The 17905-nt window shown below is 28.7% G+C and overlaps 1 protein-coding gene across 2 annotated transcripts in view; it reads right to left on the bottom strand.

The window, feature by feature from the left end:
- Nucleotides 1-1926: 1926 nt before the first annotated feature.
- The window catches only part of CenG1A (Centaurin-gamma-1A), a 357592-nt gene continuing 341613 nt past the window's right edge, over nt 1927-17905 (bottom strand). For both annotated transcript variants that reach the window (XM_065501544.1, XM_065501545.1), the window contains 7 exons: nt 6074-6350; nt 4312-5250; nt 3770-4249; nt 3514-3631; nt 3225-3443; nt 2460-2604; nt 1927-2384 (listed from right to left, as the gene is read on the bottom strand). In XM_065501544.1, the coding sequence (XP_065357616.1) occupies nt 1941-2384; nt 2460-2604; nt 3225-3443; nt 3514-3631; nt 3770-4249; nt 4312-5250; nt 6074-6350 (2622 nt within the window). In that variant the 3' untranslated portion in view covers nt 1927-1940. The remainder of the gene's footprint in view (nt 2385-2459; nt 2605-3224; nt 3444-3513; nt 3632-3769; nt 4250-4311; nt 5251-6073; nt 6351-17905) is intronic.

Below are 17905 nucleotides of genomic sequence, written 5' to 3'. Positions count from 1 at the left end.
CCAGAATTATTGGCCATTACGTCTTCTATAATTCTACCAAGTTTCATCGAAATGCTCCTACGTTTGTAGGAGATATACGTTTTATATGAAAATAGTCTGTTTCCACAATAAAATTGTTCAAAATCGTGGAAAATTTTTTGGCAACACCAGGAGAACATAATTCAGTAGTAGGTGTTTTTTCAATAATTATTATTTTCAAAGCTTTATAACTCGGAAACTAGTAAAAATATTAACCCAAAAGTTGTGGCATTCGATTGGGTATGATCTCGGCTTTAAAGTCATTTTGGTTATTCCCGCCCACTGCCACGCCTACTTGCAGAAATTTACATATTTATGGTTCCAACGCTAGCAGATTCTTCAATTATGAAGTTATCAAAATTTTTTGATATCAGATTTATTCATCATCTTACCCTCTTATACCCTACAAAGTTTCATCAAAATACTTCTATCCCTGTAGGAGATATTCTTCTTAAATCAAAATAGTTTCCCAGCTAAAACAATAGCAAGCTAAACAAATAACTATTTTATTCAAAGCTCTCTAGCTAGGAAACTAGTGCATATTTTTAAATGAAACCTGTGACCATCGATCAAGCAGAATCTCAGCTTTAATAAGATGTGGCTTATATATGCCTAGTACCACGCCTGTTTAAAGCAAATCGTAAAACAATATTTAAAACGCTTACAATTTTGTAAGCAAAATATCAAAAAAGTTTTTAGAATTCCAAAATTTCTATAATTCTACCAAGTTTCATCGAATATCCATCCGCCTTATACCAAAATGTATCTTCAATATTTCTTAAAGCTGAATTTTAAAGAAAACCTTTATAAATGAACTAAAACTGGCTGGATTTAGGCAAATTTTTAGAATAAATATTTTTGAAACATTTTTTGGGATTTCAAATTAAAATTCTTTTAAATGAAAAATAAATAAAAATGTAGGGGATTATTTTGTTAAATAGTTTTTTGCGTTTTTAATAAAATAATAATAACCCCCATTAACACGACGTCTGGTTAGGCCTTAACTAATAGTTATACTGTCGGTTAAAATTATTTTTGTATGAAAACTGTCAGTATAACTATTAGTTAAAACATAACCAGACTTCGTGTTATTGGGGGTAAAACTTATAAAAATAATTTAGCTTATAGAATAATAAAATAATAATAGTTATATACATACACACACACAATAAAAAGTTATACAAACATATAATATAATTTTCAATTAAAAACAATTATGTATATAAAACTAGGTTTTTGTGGTTTCATTTTAACTGTAAAAATTAAATAATAAACAAAATAGAGATTTTCTAAATAATATTAAAAAACAATTAACAGGGAATCATAAAAAGCTTAGAGAAAGAAAATTTTTAATACAATAGATATTGACACACCAATGACAGCTTAGAAAATAATAGAGAAATTTAAACAGGATAAAAAGGGGCTTTATTAACAAAACTTAAAAACAAAAAAATATACAATTAAAAAAAAACTTGAATAAAAAAACTCAACAATCTAAGATTAAAAGAAAAAGTAGTAGAATTGTTTTTTTTTAAATTAAGCAGGTAAATAAGAAAGGAACCCAAAGCTCATAAAAAGTTTTAAAAATAATTAACAGCCCAAATTTTAACACCCGTTAACAAAATTCATTTACAATAGCAGTAAATTTGTAAAAAAAAAATTTCTACAAAATTTATGAGGTTTGTTGTTTTGTTTTATAGATTTAGGCCTGTAAAATCTTTTAAAATTAAAATATTTATAACTAAATGTACCGGTTTGTTTGTTTTTGTTTTTTTTTATAAATGGTTGTTTGTTTTTTTTTAGAAAAAGCTAAGCGTGTTTTTGTGGTTTTTCGGTTTAAATATTTAAAAAAAAACTACTTGTCTCCTAATTACTATATGTATAAAGAAAAAAATCCTAAGATTTTAAAATATATGATTATTTTATATCACCCCTGATACGGTTTTCTCATAGGGTGTACCCAAAGTATCCCGTCTTCGTGGTAATGTGCCACTGGCTGTTAATGGAGCCGATTCGGGACAACCCAAACCCGTTAAAAGTTCCACCAAAGCTGTGGTCTCTTCCACACTATAGTGAGGCGCTGGTATACCACCATTCGTGGTAGTGCTGTTGTTAGCCGTGCTGCAGCTGTTGCTGGCTGAAACTGAGTTAGTTGAGGTTGTGGTAGCATTGGATACCGAGGATGATGACGATGAAGTATTGCTAGCCATACTGGAATTTGTATTACTGGTGCTGGCGTTTTGTGAATTAGCAGCTGCTGCGGCGGCTGCCTTTAAGGATTTAGCGGTGGCCAAAGATTGAGCAGCTCTGGCATAGGCCAAACAAGTGCGACCCTCATGATCGGTGTGTTTGATGTTGGCACCATTCTGTAAAAGCAATAATTTTCAAAATTAGTTAAATAAGCTTTTGGTTTTGTTTGTTTGTTTTAGTTTGAAACTTACCCATATTAAAAGTTGAGCTATGGCTAGGTTGCCAATGGCACAGGCCAATAGTAAGGGAGTCCTAACATCTCTAGGACTAACATTGGCATTGGTGACTTCAGTATTGGCATTGGCCAATATTAAAACAATGGATTTCATATCAGATCTAAAAGACAACAGAAATAATGAAATTAATAAAGATTATTTTTTGTATAGAAAATGTACTCTATTTAAAAACTCAAATGTTCTTTGTAAAAAATTGTCTCTTGATGAAGAGAGAAAATTTCTCTACAGAAAAGTTTGTCTTATTTTGAAAGCAATGTTTTTTTTAATAAGAAAATGGTGTTATATCTGAATCTTCTGAACTGTTAGTCTGATTGCAAAATAATGTATGAAGGAATCATAAAAGAGGGCATAGACTTTAAGAAAATTAAATGTGTGACTAACCCGATTAAAATCCGAGGTGAGATACAGGTTGTTAAAGTCGACCGTACAAGTTGCAAACTGAAAGTTTTTCTAACCCGAGGAGGTCGACTTTGACAGCCTGTATATAATCTTGTATTTTAACAGGGTGTTCACAAATTTCGTTTTCTTAAAGTTTATGTCCTCCTCTATGATTTGTACATACAACATTATGCAATCGGACTAGTAGTTTTGAAAATTCAGATATATTCGTAACAATGTAATTTATTTAGTACTTTTTTTAATAAAGTACCTTTTAAACAAAGTAATTATTTAATAAAGTTCCCTTTAAAATGATCGTTTAAAATTTCTTTAAAAACCTACCTAATCACAGCTTCAATTAATTGCTGACCGGGTGTAGCATTTGTATTGGTATTCTGTTGAGTTAAAAATTCTTTGGCCTCATATTTACTTCTAATCCAGGCCTCTTTCTCTTCCCTAGATGAATTTGGTTTGGGTTTTGTACGCTGGCGTGTATTAGATTCCCATACAGAATTCGCCAAACTATTGCCAATGGCCAGCATAACACTTAAATGGCCGGCTCTAAAATAAAAATAATAAATTTTGGTTAAAAACTGCAACATTTGAAAATAATCTTTAACAAAATACTTACGGCCAATCGTCCAGACCCAAAGAGCGTACTTTAGATATATGAGAACCTAAATTGCGATGAATACCCGAACATTCAATGCACATTAAGACACCCAAATTTAAACTGGCCCATTCGGGATCTAAAATAAACAAAATAATAAATACACATTAATTTCAGAAATACAACTCTTTACATTAAAAAAAACAAAATAATTATTTTAAAAAAAACTTAAAAAAATTATAAAAAAAAAGAAAACTGTAACCCAACATTTACTCACTTGGTGCATCACAATCGACACAATAGCCATTACCCGGTACCCGCGTACGTATCGTCACCATGGAGGCCAACTCACTAGTAGTAGCCGGCTTCAATTTGGTACTTTCTATGGTTTGTAGACTTTTGAAAATCTCCTGTTCTATGGCCGCCACCCATTCGTCTCTTTCCTCGGAATTGGCCGCCTCAAAGTGCCATTGTTTGGAGTCCAATGAAACAATATAAAACTCATAGCCATCAGAATCATCAATTTCATTGGATTTAACACTGCTGCTCTTCATGCGTCTATGACGTTTCTTAACATTGGGTGTTTGGGCTTCCAGTTTATTGGAGGCATTAACAGCTAAAAGTTCTCGCTGTGAGTTCTCCGTGGTGCCGGCTATAAAGGTTTGAGAATTTGAATTGGACATGGCTATGCCTTCGTCACCGCTGGTTTGTTGTGAAGAGTTGGACTTGACAGCAGACTCCTTTAAGGGTTCGAAAGCTTTAAAAAAAACAATTAAAATGTTAGTTTATTAAAACCAAAAATAATTTATTTAAACTTACCATTATTGGTAGACAACATTGATGTGGTCAAAGCACTATTTGTTATAATAGATTTGGAGCCTCTGGGCTTTTGTCCGGGCACCTTAACTGTTACATATTGCAAGGGTATCTCCTTGCCATGTACATCATCCATATAATCATGCAACGATGGATGATAAGTCAGTCTGCCATCATCACACAAGGTCACATATTTCTTTTTCCATTCTTTGTTCAACGATTTACTAGATCTTTTGTAGAGATAACCCTGTTTAATGGGTATCGAGCGTCCACTACCTAATTCACCATTTTTCATTTCTTTCTCTCCCTTTTTGGAGGAAGAAGGTATAAAGAGATTCGATCTTCTGCGCGATTTCCTACTGGCTGTGGGTGTTGATGTGGGTGTGGGTAAATCTTTGCCACTCACCGCCAAATTAGAGTCTTTCTCTCTTAAAGGCACCAACGACAAAGGAGCCAACTGCTCGGAGGCTGAACTATTTTGGGAATTTGAACCCTGTGGGTTATATTTGGTTATATTGTTGTTTTCATTGGTCAAATTGTAGTCACGTTCGCGATTGTGATGAGATCTCAATTGTACATGTTGGGTTTCTTGAGGTTGCTGCTGCTGCCACAGCTTTTGAGCATTGCCTGTGGGCGGCAGACTGTGCTGCTGTTCGCCATGCACAAAGTCAGCACTCATACGCATGGGTATGTGATGTGTTGAACTGGACAGTACATGATGTCTATGGGGTAGGGTGAGATTACCAGCAGCGCCACCACCAGCACCCGATGTCTGCATGGAGTTGGAGGAAGGATTGCTGGAGGCAAAACCATTAGTATTGGTGCCATTTTGTGAGTTGTGATGATAGGAGGCTATGCCCAACCGTGTGCCCTGGGGTGTGGTGGGTCTGGAGGTAACATTTGCGGGTAGGGGTAGACGTTGGGAGAGAATCTTTTGACAGGCTATAAAAAAGAGAGAGGGAGAGAAAAAAGGGGAAATTAGAGGTTTTAGAATAATAGAACAAATAAACTCATTATTTTATGTTTAATTTAGACTCGGTTAAACAAAAACACCAGTTTTAACGAGTTTTGCAGTTATTGCTTTCTCTTTGCTTTTGTAGAATGTAAAACGAGGGAGTTGGAAGAACTTTTAGGAAACTGGCTATTATGAGAGAGAAAATCACTTCGAGAGGGAAGCACCTTTAAACCTCAATTAATCGCAGTTTAGGAAACTGTTTAATAAGAGCGAGAAAATCACGTTGAGAGAAAAGCTTCTTTATTTTAAAATTATTAAAACGAGAGTCATCAAAGAAAAATATCTTGAATTTGTTGAATTTAGTGCAAATGAGATTTTTAATATTGCAAGAGAGAAGTTCACATAAGAAAAGTTAAATTAAGTTTAGAAAGCTGTCCCTCTCAGGAGTAAAGCAGAAGAGATAGATACAAAACTCAGATTATTTCATCAAATATTTCAGCAAAGTTAAGGCATCTGTAGTTAAATTAAAAATAAACTTAGTTTAAGTTATAAACTTTAACAAAGAGTTGCAAAAACCAACAAAAATATTTAGAAATCTTCGATTTGATAAATTAATAGATATTGAAAGAGAGAGAGAGCGAAAAATACGTGTGCAGTAAGTTTATTTAAACTAAAATTAAACCTAGTTTAAGAAATTATTTAGGTTTAAGTTCAAATACTTAAATAAACGCTACTTATAAGTTAAAACTTCAACTTAATGTTTAAATTAGAAAAGTAAAGACATTAAATTTTATTAAAGAAAAAACTTACCATCTTGAAAAACTCTTTCCACATTCAAGCCATATGTAGCACAGGTTTCATAATATGAACATCTCTTCAAATCATTGGCCAATTTACGGGCACGAGAATCGTCTATAACACGGGGATTGCGTTCGCTAATGGCATCTTGAGTGCCCACCAAAATCATGGGTATCTCTTGACCGTTACGAAAATGAGCCATTTTTGTATAATAATTGTAGACTGTATTAAAACTGGATTCGTTTTCTAAACTAAAAACGAAAATAACAGCATCAACCCAAGCAGCAAACTAAAATGAAAGGAAAAATAAAACCAAATATTAATATCAAAATCCAGAAAAAAGGTTTCCTATTTAAAAATAAAACAAACAATGCATAAATACATAATTTTAATGAATAAAAACTGTCAGATAAATACAAGCCCTTGACTTTGGGCCTTAACAAACTCAACTCAACTCGAATAAAAAACACATTCTTGACTTAAGGTTAAGGTTTCTTTAAGTTTATGTACAATTTTTTTCTCTCTTGATCCTTACAAAATGTAAACAAAAGGTGAACTTAAACAAAGACCTACAAGGTGTTTAACAAATATAATAATAAAAATGCTTAATGAATAGGGAACAAAAAAAGGGTTTCATATTTCTTTTAAAAATATTCCTACTATAATGAGAAAGAAATAAAGTTAAAAACCATTAAATTGTTTTACTGTGAACTTTTATCCCAAAACAAAAAATCAATTGATTTTAGTTTCTTTACATTTTTGTTTTAATTAATGAAGTTTACATACAAAATACCGGAAGTCTTTTCATAATCACTAAACTATATTGCTATAAAGCTAATGAAGCATACTTTAGGGACAATAACACAATAAAAAGTGAAACATACTTAAATGGTGTTTGTGAAACTATCAACCAATACCCCCAAAGGATATTGAACTTTTTAAGAAATTAAAACAAAATACACTGTTAAAAATCTCGAATTGCATACCAAAATAGGAAAAAAAATGTCATAAATGTTGTATGTTTTTAAAAGGAAAATATTTATAATTTAGACATGCAATTTGTTGCATACTGCGCAGGTTTATGAAAACAACAAGAAAACTAAATTATTAAAGTATATGTTAGGGAGGGATGGGGAAAAAAACCAACATTTAGAAGTGAGAAAGAGAGTTATTTATGTTAAATTTTTTTTAAAATAAATGAATAATCTTTTTATTGTTTTCTTAAAACTAAATTTACCTTTATACACAAACAATTATTTTAAGGATTTTTTTGTAATTTATTTTTTGGTACTAATATACTTTAATATTACTATGAAACCTTTGAAAAGCCACTTTTAACTTCCGCGTTTGCTTGTACGAACTCACTGGCTGGCTGTCTCTCGACAAACTGTATGGGTAATCAGTAGAAACAGACCCCCTTTGAAGTTACACAGCCATCAACAGACCGGGTTTTCTAGCGAGAGAGTGCGTGTCGGTGTTTGTTTGTGTGTTTGTGTATGTATGTGTTTATATCCTACAGGATAACCAAGTGGGTGGTTGGAGGTGATGGTGTTTGTAGAGTCTATGGCGGCATATAAGTAATAAAAATCACATATACCATAACAAATGCAAATAAAAACAAGCAAAGCATACACCACAATAGCGTTAAGCTTTCACAGCATGTTAAGCAAGACACAATGTAAACGTCAGGCGTTACAAATGATTATATTTTAGAACAGAATTTGATTTTGACTTTTTTAAAATTCTCGTAAATATATAAAATTGGTATAATAAACATTTATGATATTTTTGTTTATTATTTAAAAGCCTGGTTTATAATTTAATTTCGGTTTTTTTTTTAAATCAAATAAATACGTACAGTTGGAATAGTTATGGAATATTTAAAATTTAAGATATTCATGTATTTATTACTTAAAATAAGCCTCTTAAGATAGGCTAGAAACAAACAAGATTTTATTGCTTTCCTGTGTTAATAAAGGTTTTTTTTATAAAGCATTTTTAGGCGCATAATTTTATTTAGAACAACTGCAGTTCTTTTAATTTTGTGTATCATATTCAGCCCAATTATGAATAAAAATTCCGCGGGAGTTTTTTCCCTTTTCTCATTTTTCCTATTCAATTTCAATGAGAAAAAACTCCCGGGGAACAAACTCCCGCGGAATTTTTTATTCATAATTGGGCTGATTAATTTCGGTTTTTAGGTTTTGTAACAAGAGAAAGTCTGGAATATTTAAAATTTATCGTAAATATTTATAACAATTACAGTTCTTATTATATCAATTAGGGTAAATCATTTGAAAGCCTGACATGTAATTTAATTTTGAATTTTCTTGAATATCATAGTTAATGAATTTTGAAATTTATCGTAAATGTTTAAAATGTTTAAGTTAAAATTTTCCAATATTTTTGTTTATTGTATAAGAGCCCGGAAAATACTTAAATTTCGGTTTTTATTAAAAGTATGTTTTATGTGCACCTTGAAAAATAATAGAATTTTTAACATTTATCGTAAATATTAAATGCATTTTTAGTACTTATAAAATAATTTAACTATGCAATATGAAAGTCTAAATTATGATTTAATTTGGTTTTTGTTATATTCCATAAATCTTGACCTTTAAAAATTATCGTAATTTTTTTAAATATTTATGTTAAAATTTTCTAATATTATTGTTCACTGTTTGAAAGTCCGGTAAATACTGAAATTTTTATTTAAAATAATTATTACTTGAATTTGCAAAAGTTATAGAATTTTAAAAATTTATCGTAAATATTAAGGACACTTAGGGTAATTGTTAAAATGATTAAAATTTATAATATGAAAGTATTAATTGTGTTTTAATTTCGGTTTTTGATACATTTAGTAAATCTAGACTTTTAAAAATTATAGTAAATGTTTAACATAATTGTGCAAAAAATTTTTCTAATTTTTTAACTACGTTTGTAAAATTTTAGCATTTATAATTTTGATTTTTATTAGAAATACTAATTGTTTTTTCTATTTAGAAAAATTATTTATTTTAGCAATTATCGTAAATATTTTTAATAGCTACAGCCGTATTTTAACAAAATTTCTTATACCTTATGAAAAAATTGACGTTTATTGAATTTCGATTTTCGTTTAATTCAATAAGACATGAATTTTTAAATATTTTTTTTATTTATTAAGTTTTAAACCCTTTTATTACATGCGTTTCATAACGCTTTGACGTTGCCATTGAAATATCTCTTTTCTACTCAACCAGGAAAATATTTTTGTTTTCGTATTGCTTTCGTTTCCACTTTTTGTTTTGTGGATTTTCCCCATAATATTATGTATTTAATAAAGTTTATGTTTATTGTTGTATTTGTCTGAACTGTCGTCAGACTGGCGTCCCTCATACATTGAAAAAATAAAACATAAAACAACAAAATCTATGTTTGCAAGAGTAACTGTGTGAGTAAAAGTGTCTGTGTGAGTGTCTGTAATGAAATGAGTGATGTCTGCACAATTCGTTTAATGTTTGTATGTAGATGTTTAATGGTTTTGAGTGGGTGGCATTGGGTTGTTGTAAATCCTAAAAGTATGCTTTAATTTTGTTGCTTATACTTGTGATATTGTTGTTGCTAGATTGCCGATTGCATACTAACGGTTTTTTTAACTTTCTTGTATTTCTTCTTCTTTTTGCAATTTAAGGGAGAGTTGTTGTTTGTTTTTGTTCACAGTAATGGAGAACAAATTATGAGAAGTGGGGTGGGGGGGGGGAAAGTGAGAGGTTAAAGAATAAAGAGAGCAAGATACGTATGTACTCTAAGTAAATTTTTGAAATGTATATTTAATAGGCAGTTTTGTTGTTTGAAGAACAAATATAAACATAAATTTTACAGTGAACGAAAACATTGGAAGGAAATTAAATAAAAAATGCATTAATAAACTAAATAAAAAAAATCAATATGTCTCATGTATAAAACCAAAAGATATGGTAAAACTATTAAAATGTTTGCATAGAGAGAAGCCTAATTAATTTGAGTGCCCTAAAATACTTGTTAAATATATTGCCTACTTTTAGGCTGTCCAAAAATTAATGCCTATTTGGGATATAGAAACATTTTCTTACCTTTAAGAGCTTAAAAAGTGACTGTAAATAATACAAAATATTGCCTACTTTTAGGCAAACTTTAGAAAATATTATTTTTGCCAGTGTTTTTTTCGTTTTAAAACAAATTTAAACAGATATTCCCACCTAAATCAAACTGACATTGGTTTTCTTACTTCCTCCACCATTATTTAAAATATTTTATAATCCCCTTGTAAACATAACTGTACCAGAAATGCAAAAACATCTGAAAACCACAATTTTTTTAAAAAGAAATATATAAATCCACGAAACAGGAAACCACCAACACAATAAGGCACACTTCGCGCTGATGAAGTACTAACACAAATCACTTACAACAACTTACATGTAATACTTTTCATGTAAGTATTTCAAAAACTAATGACACGCGTCTGCCACAAGATGAGAATGAAAGTTCTAGGACGACCCTCTCTCTCATGAAAATCGCAAAATAAAACTAAGAATTTTTTTATGATTTTCCAAAAAAGAAAACAAAACATAAACTTTCTATTGAAGTGTTAAAGTCTCAAGAGCTGTTGAAAAACGTTGACGACAACATTATTACAAGGTACAATATATTTTCGAAAAAAATATTGCAGTAAAGTAAGGGGTGGTTGCATGCAACATCCATGAAATTTGCTAGTGTGGAACATTGGCAAGAGTCCTTCTTGTTTTGTACATATATTCCTTGGCTCAACGTCAAGGTTGTCTATGTGTGTGTGTGACAAACGTAAAATAATAAATAATGCCAGGATTTAAAAATGAGTGAAATAAAAATAACAAAAATAAAAACATTTTTCAACTGCAAGATTATTTTATTTATTTGTAATACTGCGCAGTTTCTAGTTAAATAAATGAAATGATATCATATGAAATGTGAGATTAGATGATGCTGCTGCACATTACACTGGCTGGCCTTAAGGTGCCATACGAGTATAACTCATGTTGCAAGATGTTGATGCATTGGCAACGTCAAAGGGAACAGCACAACGAAATCAAGTCACAAGCCTTTAAATGTTTATCAGGGTTAGTTACTAAGCAGTGTGCTGGTGGTATGGCAACAAAGTTTGAAGGACTTTTTTTGCGTTTCTTTTAAGAAGTGGGTTGTTTAAATAGAGAAATGGTTTAGCATTACAAGTGCCAGGCAGGGCAAAGGAAGAGGTAAAGAAAAATGAAAGAAATGCAATGAAAATAAGTGGATATTTTATGCTAAACAAGCACAAGCTTGATGAATAGTAATGCAGTTTGCAAATATTGCTAGTATTTTTAATTCAATATTAGATATTTTAGAATTATTTTGCAGAATGTTGGTATGTTTAAAACAATTTTTTTTACTTCAAGCTTAAGCTTGTTAAACTAAAATCTTTAAATTAATGTTAATGGCATTTGATTGTTAAAAGTAAATAAGGAAATATTTTAAAATTGAAATGATTTTTGGCATAAAACCAAACACGAAGACTGTATAGAGCGTTCAAGCATAAGCTTGAGTTGAGAATTTTAAATTTCTTTAATTAATTTTACATTTTAAGTGAATTTCTGAATGAACATTTTATTTTTAAAAAAATTACAAATTAATTTTTCTGTGCATTTTTTTAATTTCAAGCTTCGGCTTGAATAAAATAGTTTTAAATTTTTATTCATTTTTTGAGAAAATTTAAGGAAACATATAAACAATGATTTTATTTTATGAAAATTGTTAATTTGTGAGATTTATGTATGTTCAAGCATAAGCTTGAACGATCCTAATTTTCCAAAAAATTCCAATTGTAATAATTTTTTTCTTGTAAAATATAATAAAATAAGCCAAATTAAACAAACTTTAAAACAATTTTTCATAAATCTTTATTTTGAGATTTTTCTATGTTCAAGCACATGGGCTTGAATGATCCTAATTTCAAAAATGTTCAATTTTAAACATGTTTTATTAAACAATATAAATAATAAGCCAATTAACACAAATTTTAAAACAGTTTTTATAAATTTCTGAATTTTATTAGTTCAAGCAAATGCTTGACTAGTTTAAATTTCATTGCTAACTATAAATTTTTATAAAGTGTCTTAGTTTAAAACTAAAAAACTAGTTTTTAGTATGATAGTAGTGCTGTTGCGAGATTTTTGTGTGTACAAGCACAAGCTTGAACAATCTAAATTTTCAAAAACTTCCAATTTGAATAATTTTTTCTTGAAAAATATAATAAAATAAGCCATATAAGACAAATTTTAAAACTATTTTTCATAAATTTCAGCTTTTCAATAGTTCAAGCAAATGCTTGACTAATTAAAATATCAAATTTCATTGCTTAACTATAGATTTCAATAAGGGAACTTAGTTTCGAAATTAAACCTTTATTTTTAGTATGATAGTAGTGCCGTTGTGAGCTTTTTGTATGTTCAAGCATATGCTTGCATAAAAATAATTTCATTTTTTAACCTTTTAAATCAGAATTATGGAAATCCCTTAAAATTATATGTTCTTAGTTAAAACCAGATATTTTGTGAGATTTTTATATGTTCAAGCAAGAGCTTGAACGATACATATTTTAAAATTTTTCCAATTTTAATAATTTTTTCTTGAAAAATATAATAAAACCACCAAATAAAACTAATTTAAAATTTTTTTAAAAACTTCTGCTTTCATTAGTTTAAGCAAATGCTTGACTAATTAAAATTGCATTGCTTAACTATAGATTTAAATAAAGTGTCTTAGTTTCGAACTTAAAAAATAGTTTTTTGTACAATAGTAGTGCTGTTGTGAGATTTTTGTATGTTATGCTTTCATAAAAATAATTTTATTTTTTTAACCTTTTAAATCAAAATTAGGGAAATACCTTAAAATTAAATGTTATTAGTTGAAAATCTATTTAATTTTCATGGCTGATTCTATTTAGAGATTTTATTTGTTGTATGACGAAACTTTGATAGTTCAAGCATAAGCTTGAAATCATGATTTGTTTGCTTTACTTTGAAAGATGTTTAAAAATACAATAAAAATTATTATGTTATATGCCTGAAGTGCTCAATATTTATTGCTAGGATATCTAGGATAATTTTATTTTAAAAACACTTTTGCAATAATTATTCGATAAAAAGAAATTATCATCCACTTATACTTTATGACCTCGTGTTGATGTTATTTCATATATTTATTGACATACGTTTTAATTCTTTTTTCTTAGTAATGCAAATAAACCAAATATTAAACCCATAGAATTTTAAACAAAATCTAACGTCCAAAAAAAGCAAATTTATATTTAGCTAAATCCTTTTTTATGCTCAATGTTTACATTGTTGTCAAACATTTCAGTTAAATCGGTTTTTTAAATAATGAAAATCCTATCCTTGCACAATCATGTGTTTTTTTATGCTTTCAAAACCTTTCACTCACATGATGCTGGTGGCAACAAACTCTGAAACAACCCTTAAATCTTATACATGATGATGATGATGCCCCATACCAAGATATTATGCAGTTTTCGTTTTATGCAATTCTTTAATCGTTAAAGTAAATTTGCACATGGAATTGAATGAAGGGGAGTTGGTTTTTGTTTGCCAAAAAAGGTATTGTTAGGATTTCAAAAAACAGAAAAAAATGGAAAGGAAATTCCACAAAACAATTAAAATGCAAATATTAGTGGCAACAAAATCATTAAAGATTTATATATGCCGCTGGGTTATTATTTTTTGTTTGGGTTTTAAACTTTCTTTTGTAAAGTTTTCCAGGGGTTAAGAGAGAAAGTGGTTGCCAATAAATTTCAGTTATTTTAAGCCTTTGTGTAATTATAGGGGATTAATTGCTTTAGATTTTGAATAAAATATTTTAAACTAGAGATTATAATTTTGGCACGTGTTGGTTTTGGAAAAAAAAAATACTTTTTGGAATAAACCAATAAGTAAGCAGAAGGGATTAAAATTTAAAAAATCTAAATTTGAAAAGTCAAATGATATAAATAAACAGGGATTTAAAGGATTTAATGTTTTAAAAATATTTAATTTAAATTGAATTTGACAAGCAAAAGTGATTTGAGTAACTTGCTAGAAAATTTCCTAAATTTCCACTTAATAAAATAAGCCTTTCGAACACTGGTCGTTAGTCCTAGCCATCAGGGGCCTAACAAGTTGGGTTATTTTTCATTTAAAAATACACGAATGTCAACGAAGTTTATAAAAATGATTAAATAATTAAGAAACAAACCTCGTAATAGCTGCCCAAATTACAACAGAAAAAGAAAGCTCTCTATGCCTATCACTGCTTTAGTTTTAAGTCCTGAAAAGCTTTTTTGATTTGAAAGCTGCCTTTTATTTCAATTTTATTACAAGTTAATCAAATCAAATAAAATTTCTAGTTAATTGATGTCTGTAATTCTTTTTGGTTATTTAACCCTTGTCAATTTGAATTCTCTTCCCCCTCTCCAGCTCTAGTTTGCTACCAAAAAAGCTCAATTAAAAAGCACTTAAATTACTTAATAAATTTACAAAAAAAAAAAACTTTAGCCAGCCACTTAATTCATACCAAACTGAATTATAAATGAAATCCTACAACAACTAAGGTAAATCCTTCAAATATTTACACAAGATTATTAGCTCATCTTATAGAAATTTACGCAATTCAATAGACGTTAAGTGTATGAGAAAGAGAGAGAGAGGGAGTGGGTGAAAGAGGTAAACAGAAGCAAAGAAAACTTTTATTACTAGCACCGCACAGTGGTTAAATTTAGTGGAAATAAATCTGTAATTTCTAAACGGATAGTGCGATTTTAATAAAACTTAACAAGGCTGTAGAAAAGGTCAAGTTTAAGTTTTGAATTTGGGACTTCTAGAATGTTGGGAGGCGGGGTGGTTCACAATGCCACAGAGTGAGGAGCCTTGTTTTTCATCCGATCCAAAATATTATACTATATATGGAATCTAATGTATAAGATCTAGAAAAAACCTAATTATCCCTATATAATAATTATCTCCTTTATAGTTTAGGAGATATTCGCATTTTAAAATTATAATTTAATTTTCTAGACCTACCCTAAACCGGTTTTTTCCTAATATCGGATTCAAATCTTGCCCGATTCTTTTGAAATTTTCTTTTATGAAATAAGAACAAAATTTTAAGTTTTTTAAAATATCAAATTTTTTAAAAATCAATACTGAGTCAAATTTTATATAAATTTAAAGTTAAACATTTTTTTTGTTTGCTTTTTTTTTGCCAAAAAAGAACTTGTTACCTTTTCTTTGTTAAACCAGAATTATTTGTTAAAAAAGTGTAATGTTTTTACATTTATCTGAAATATTACTTTGTACAAAATACAAAAAATAAAAAATAATTTCAAAATTGTTGTTACTGTGAGGACCAGATTTCATCTAATTAGTGCTATTTTTTAATCAAATTTCAAATTTAAGTAAATCTTTTTCTAATTTCTTGGTTGGTATCAAATAATTAAAGCTGGATTTGTATAACCCAATATGTTTTGTTGTATTTCTTAAAGCAAATTTCTCGTCCCGCTTTTGCTATGGTAGATATTAACAAAAATATAAAAAAAATATTATTTTGAAGATTTTTGTAAAGTTTTTTTTTTGGGAATTGTTGGATTTTTAACAACAAATCTCAAACTTTTTTTCCAGTATAACATTTTGATCTAAAATTACTATATATGTGTGAAATTTCATTAAAAAACTATGGTAAATAAAGATTTTATGACATAATAAAAAATGTTCCTCAACTGAAAAATGCTTGAGTATTTTTTTGCAAAATTTCTTCCATGAATTTTTGAATTTTTAAATATTTGATACATTTTTGAAAAGCAGACTTTATTTCCTATATGTTCCATTAGTCTTACTATTGGCTTCAAAATACTCAACTGGCAGTAATTTGCTTAACCTTGATGTTTAGTTCGAATATTTGGTAATGCCGTGGTCGGTAATGCAGTATATTTAAGATTCAGCAAATATCCTGTATGCTAAAATCTTTCAATCCATTAACTTGACTATAAGAAAGCTATAATATAGATATATTATATACCAAAGTGTTGGAAATGATGTCTTCTTTTGAAATTCCCCCACTGTGCCACAGTTACACAAGATTTTCAAGCATCATTCCAAGTACTTAACGAGCATATTTTATGCATTAAACTTGTTACCAACAAACTTTTGAGCAGCTTATTAAAAACTTTATTTATTTTGTTCTAGATGTGTGTGTTTTTTTCTCTCCAAGTTGAGGTAGTCATCGTAGTAAGTTAAACCCCATAAACCTGGCTAAACTAGCGGTAAACAAAACTATACATTTTCAATTTTATTTAATAAGGCGAAAGTAAGGGAAAGGTGTATGTACACAAAACCAAGATCTTGTTTAGCTACAAAATATTTGACCTAATTTCCTACAAACTTACACTGTTAACTAAAAATGTCTTTATAGGATATAAACTAAAAGTATTACAGTTAGTGGTACCACTATTTTTATTTTCCATAAAGAAAATGTTGGAAAACTTTAGGGAAAATCTAATAAAAATATTGTTAAATGTTTCTATATTAAACATATAAACAAAAATTCAGGTCAATTTCCTTCTTTTTTTTAATACCAAAAGAGGGTGGAAAAATGTCTTTATTTTAACAATACATTAAAGGTATTTAAATTTATATAAAAAGAAACTCTTAATGTATGTTTGAAAACCTCTTAAATGACCTTCTTTTAATGGGCTGTAAATTCAAGCCAACGTTAAGCTTTTTGTCTTGGCCTGGCCCACAAGGAATGAGTGAGTGAATGAATGCTATTAGTGTATTTAATACCTTTTGTAATACTCTACTAAATATATACATATGTATGAACTACTATTGCTGGTTGTTTTAAGTTGTTGGCTGCTTTCATTTTATGGCTAAAATGTCACGTTTTTGTTACAATTTTTTTTTTGTTTTTCCGTTATAACTTGTTGTTAGTTTTTCTTTTTCGATTTTCTTGGCACGTTTTTGTGCTGGAAAATGTTTATATTTATTGCATAAGATGGAATGTCATTGTTTAAGAGATATGGCATGAATAATGTGGCTAAAACTGTTGGAAAATAGCTATACAAATATACAAACATATAATAAAAGGACAGTTTGAAATTAGTTTTTTTTTTGTTTGCCCGGTTTATTGCAATATTTATGAAAGGAAAGTAAATTAAAATGTCAGAAATGTGTATAATAGAAAATTGAAACTAAAATATGCCTTAAGAAAAGGCTTAAGAAGTGGAATAAATATTTAAATTTAATAAAAATATTTAAAAATTTAAATGAAATTCAATATTCAAGCATAAGCTTGAAGTTTTAAATATATGAAAACGTGTTGTTCTTTACAAAATTTATTAAATCAATTAAGAATCATATAAAAATAAGGGAAATTTAAGATTTAATTTAATTATTTTTCTATATTATAAGAAAAATTCAGATAAAAGTATATAATCTTTAATAAAATATAAAATTTTTTAACAATTTAAAAAAAAAAATTATACAAGCTTAAGCTTGAAGTAAAAAAATCTGGGATTTTCAATTTCAAAGTTTAAAAACTGTTGTGTGTTTTCTAGTTTATGAAATAATATAAAGAAATACTTAATAATGTTAATGTTTAACAACAATACCTTATACAAGCTTATGCTTGAAGAAAAAAATTTAAATTTTTCGCATGTTAGTAATAAAATTTAAAATAAATGCAGTCAAGCTTAAGCTTGAAGAAAAAAAAACAATTTCTTTATTAATTTTTGGTTTGGTATGAGATAAAATTAAA

The sequence above is a fragment of the Calliphora vicina genome, chromosome 2 (genome assembly GCF_958450345.1).
Source record: "Calliphora vicina chromosome 2, idCalVici1.1, whole genome shotgun sequence".
NCBI classification, from domain to species: domain Eukaryota; kingdom Metazoa; phylum Arthropoda; class Insecta; order Diptera; family Calliphoridae; genus Calliphora; species Calliphora vicina.
Note: the sequence above shows the minus strand (reverse complement) of the source record. Positions and strands in the feature narration are given on the sequence as shown.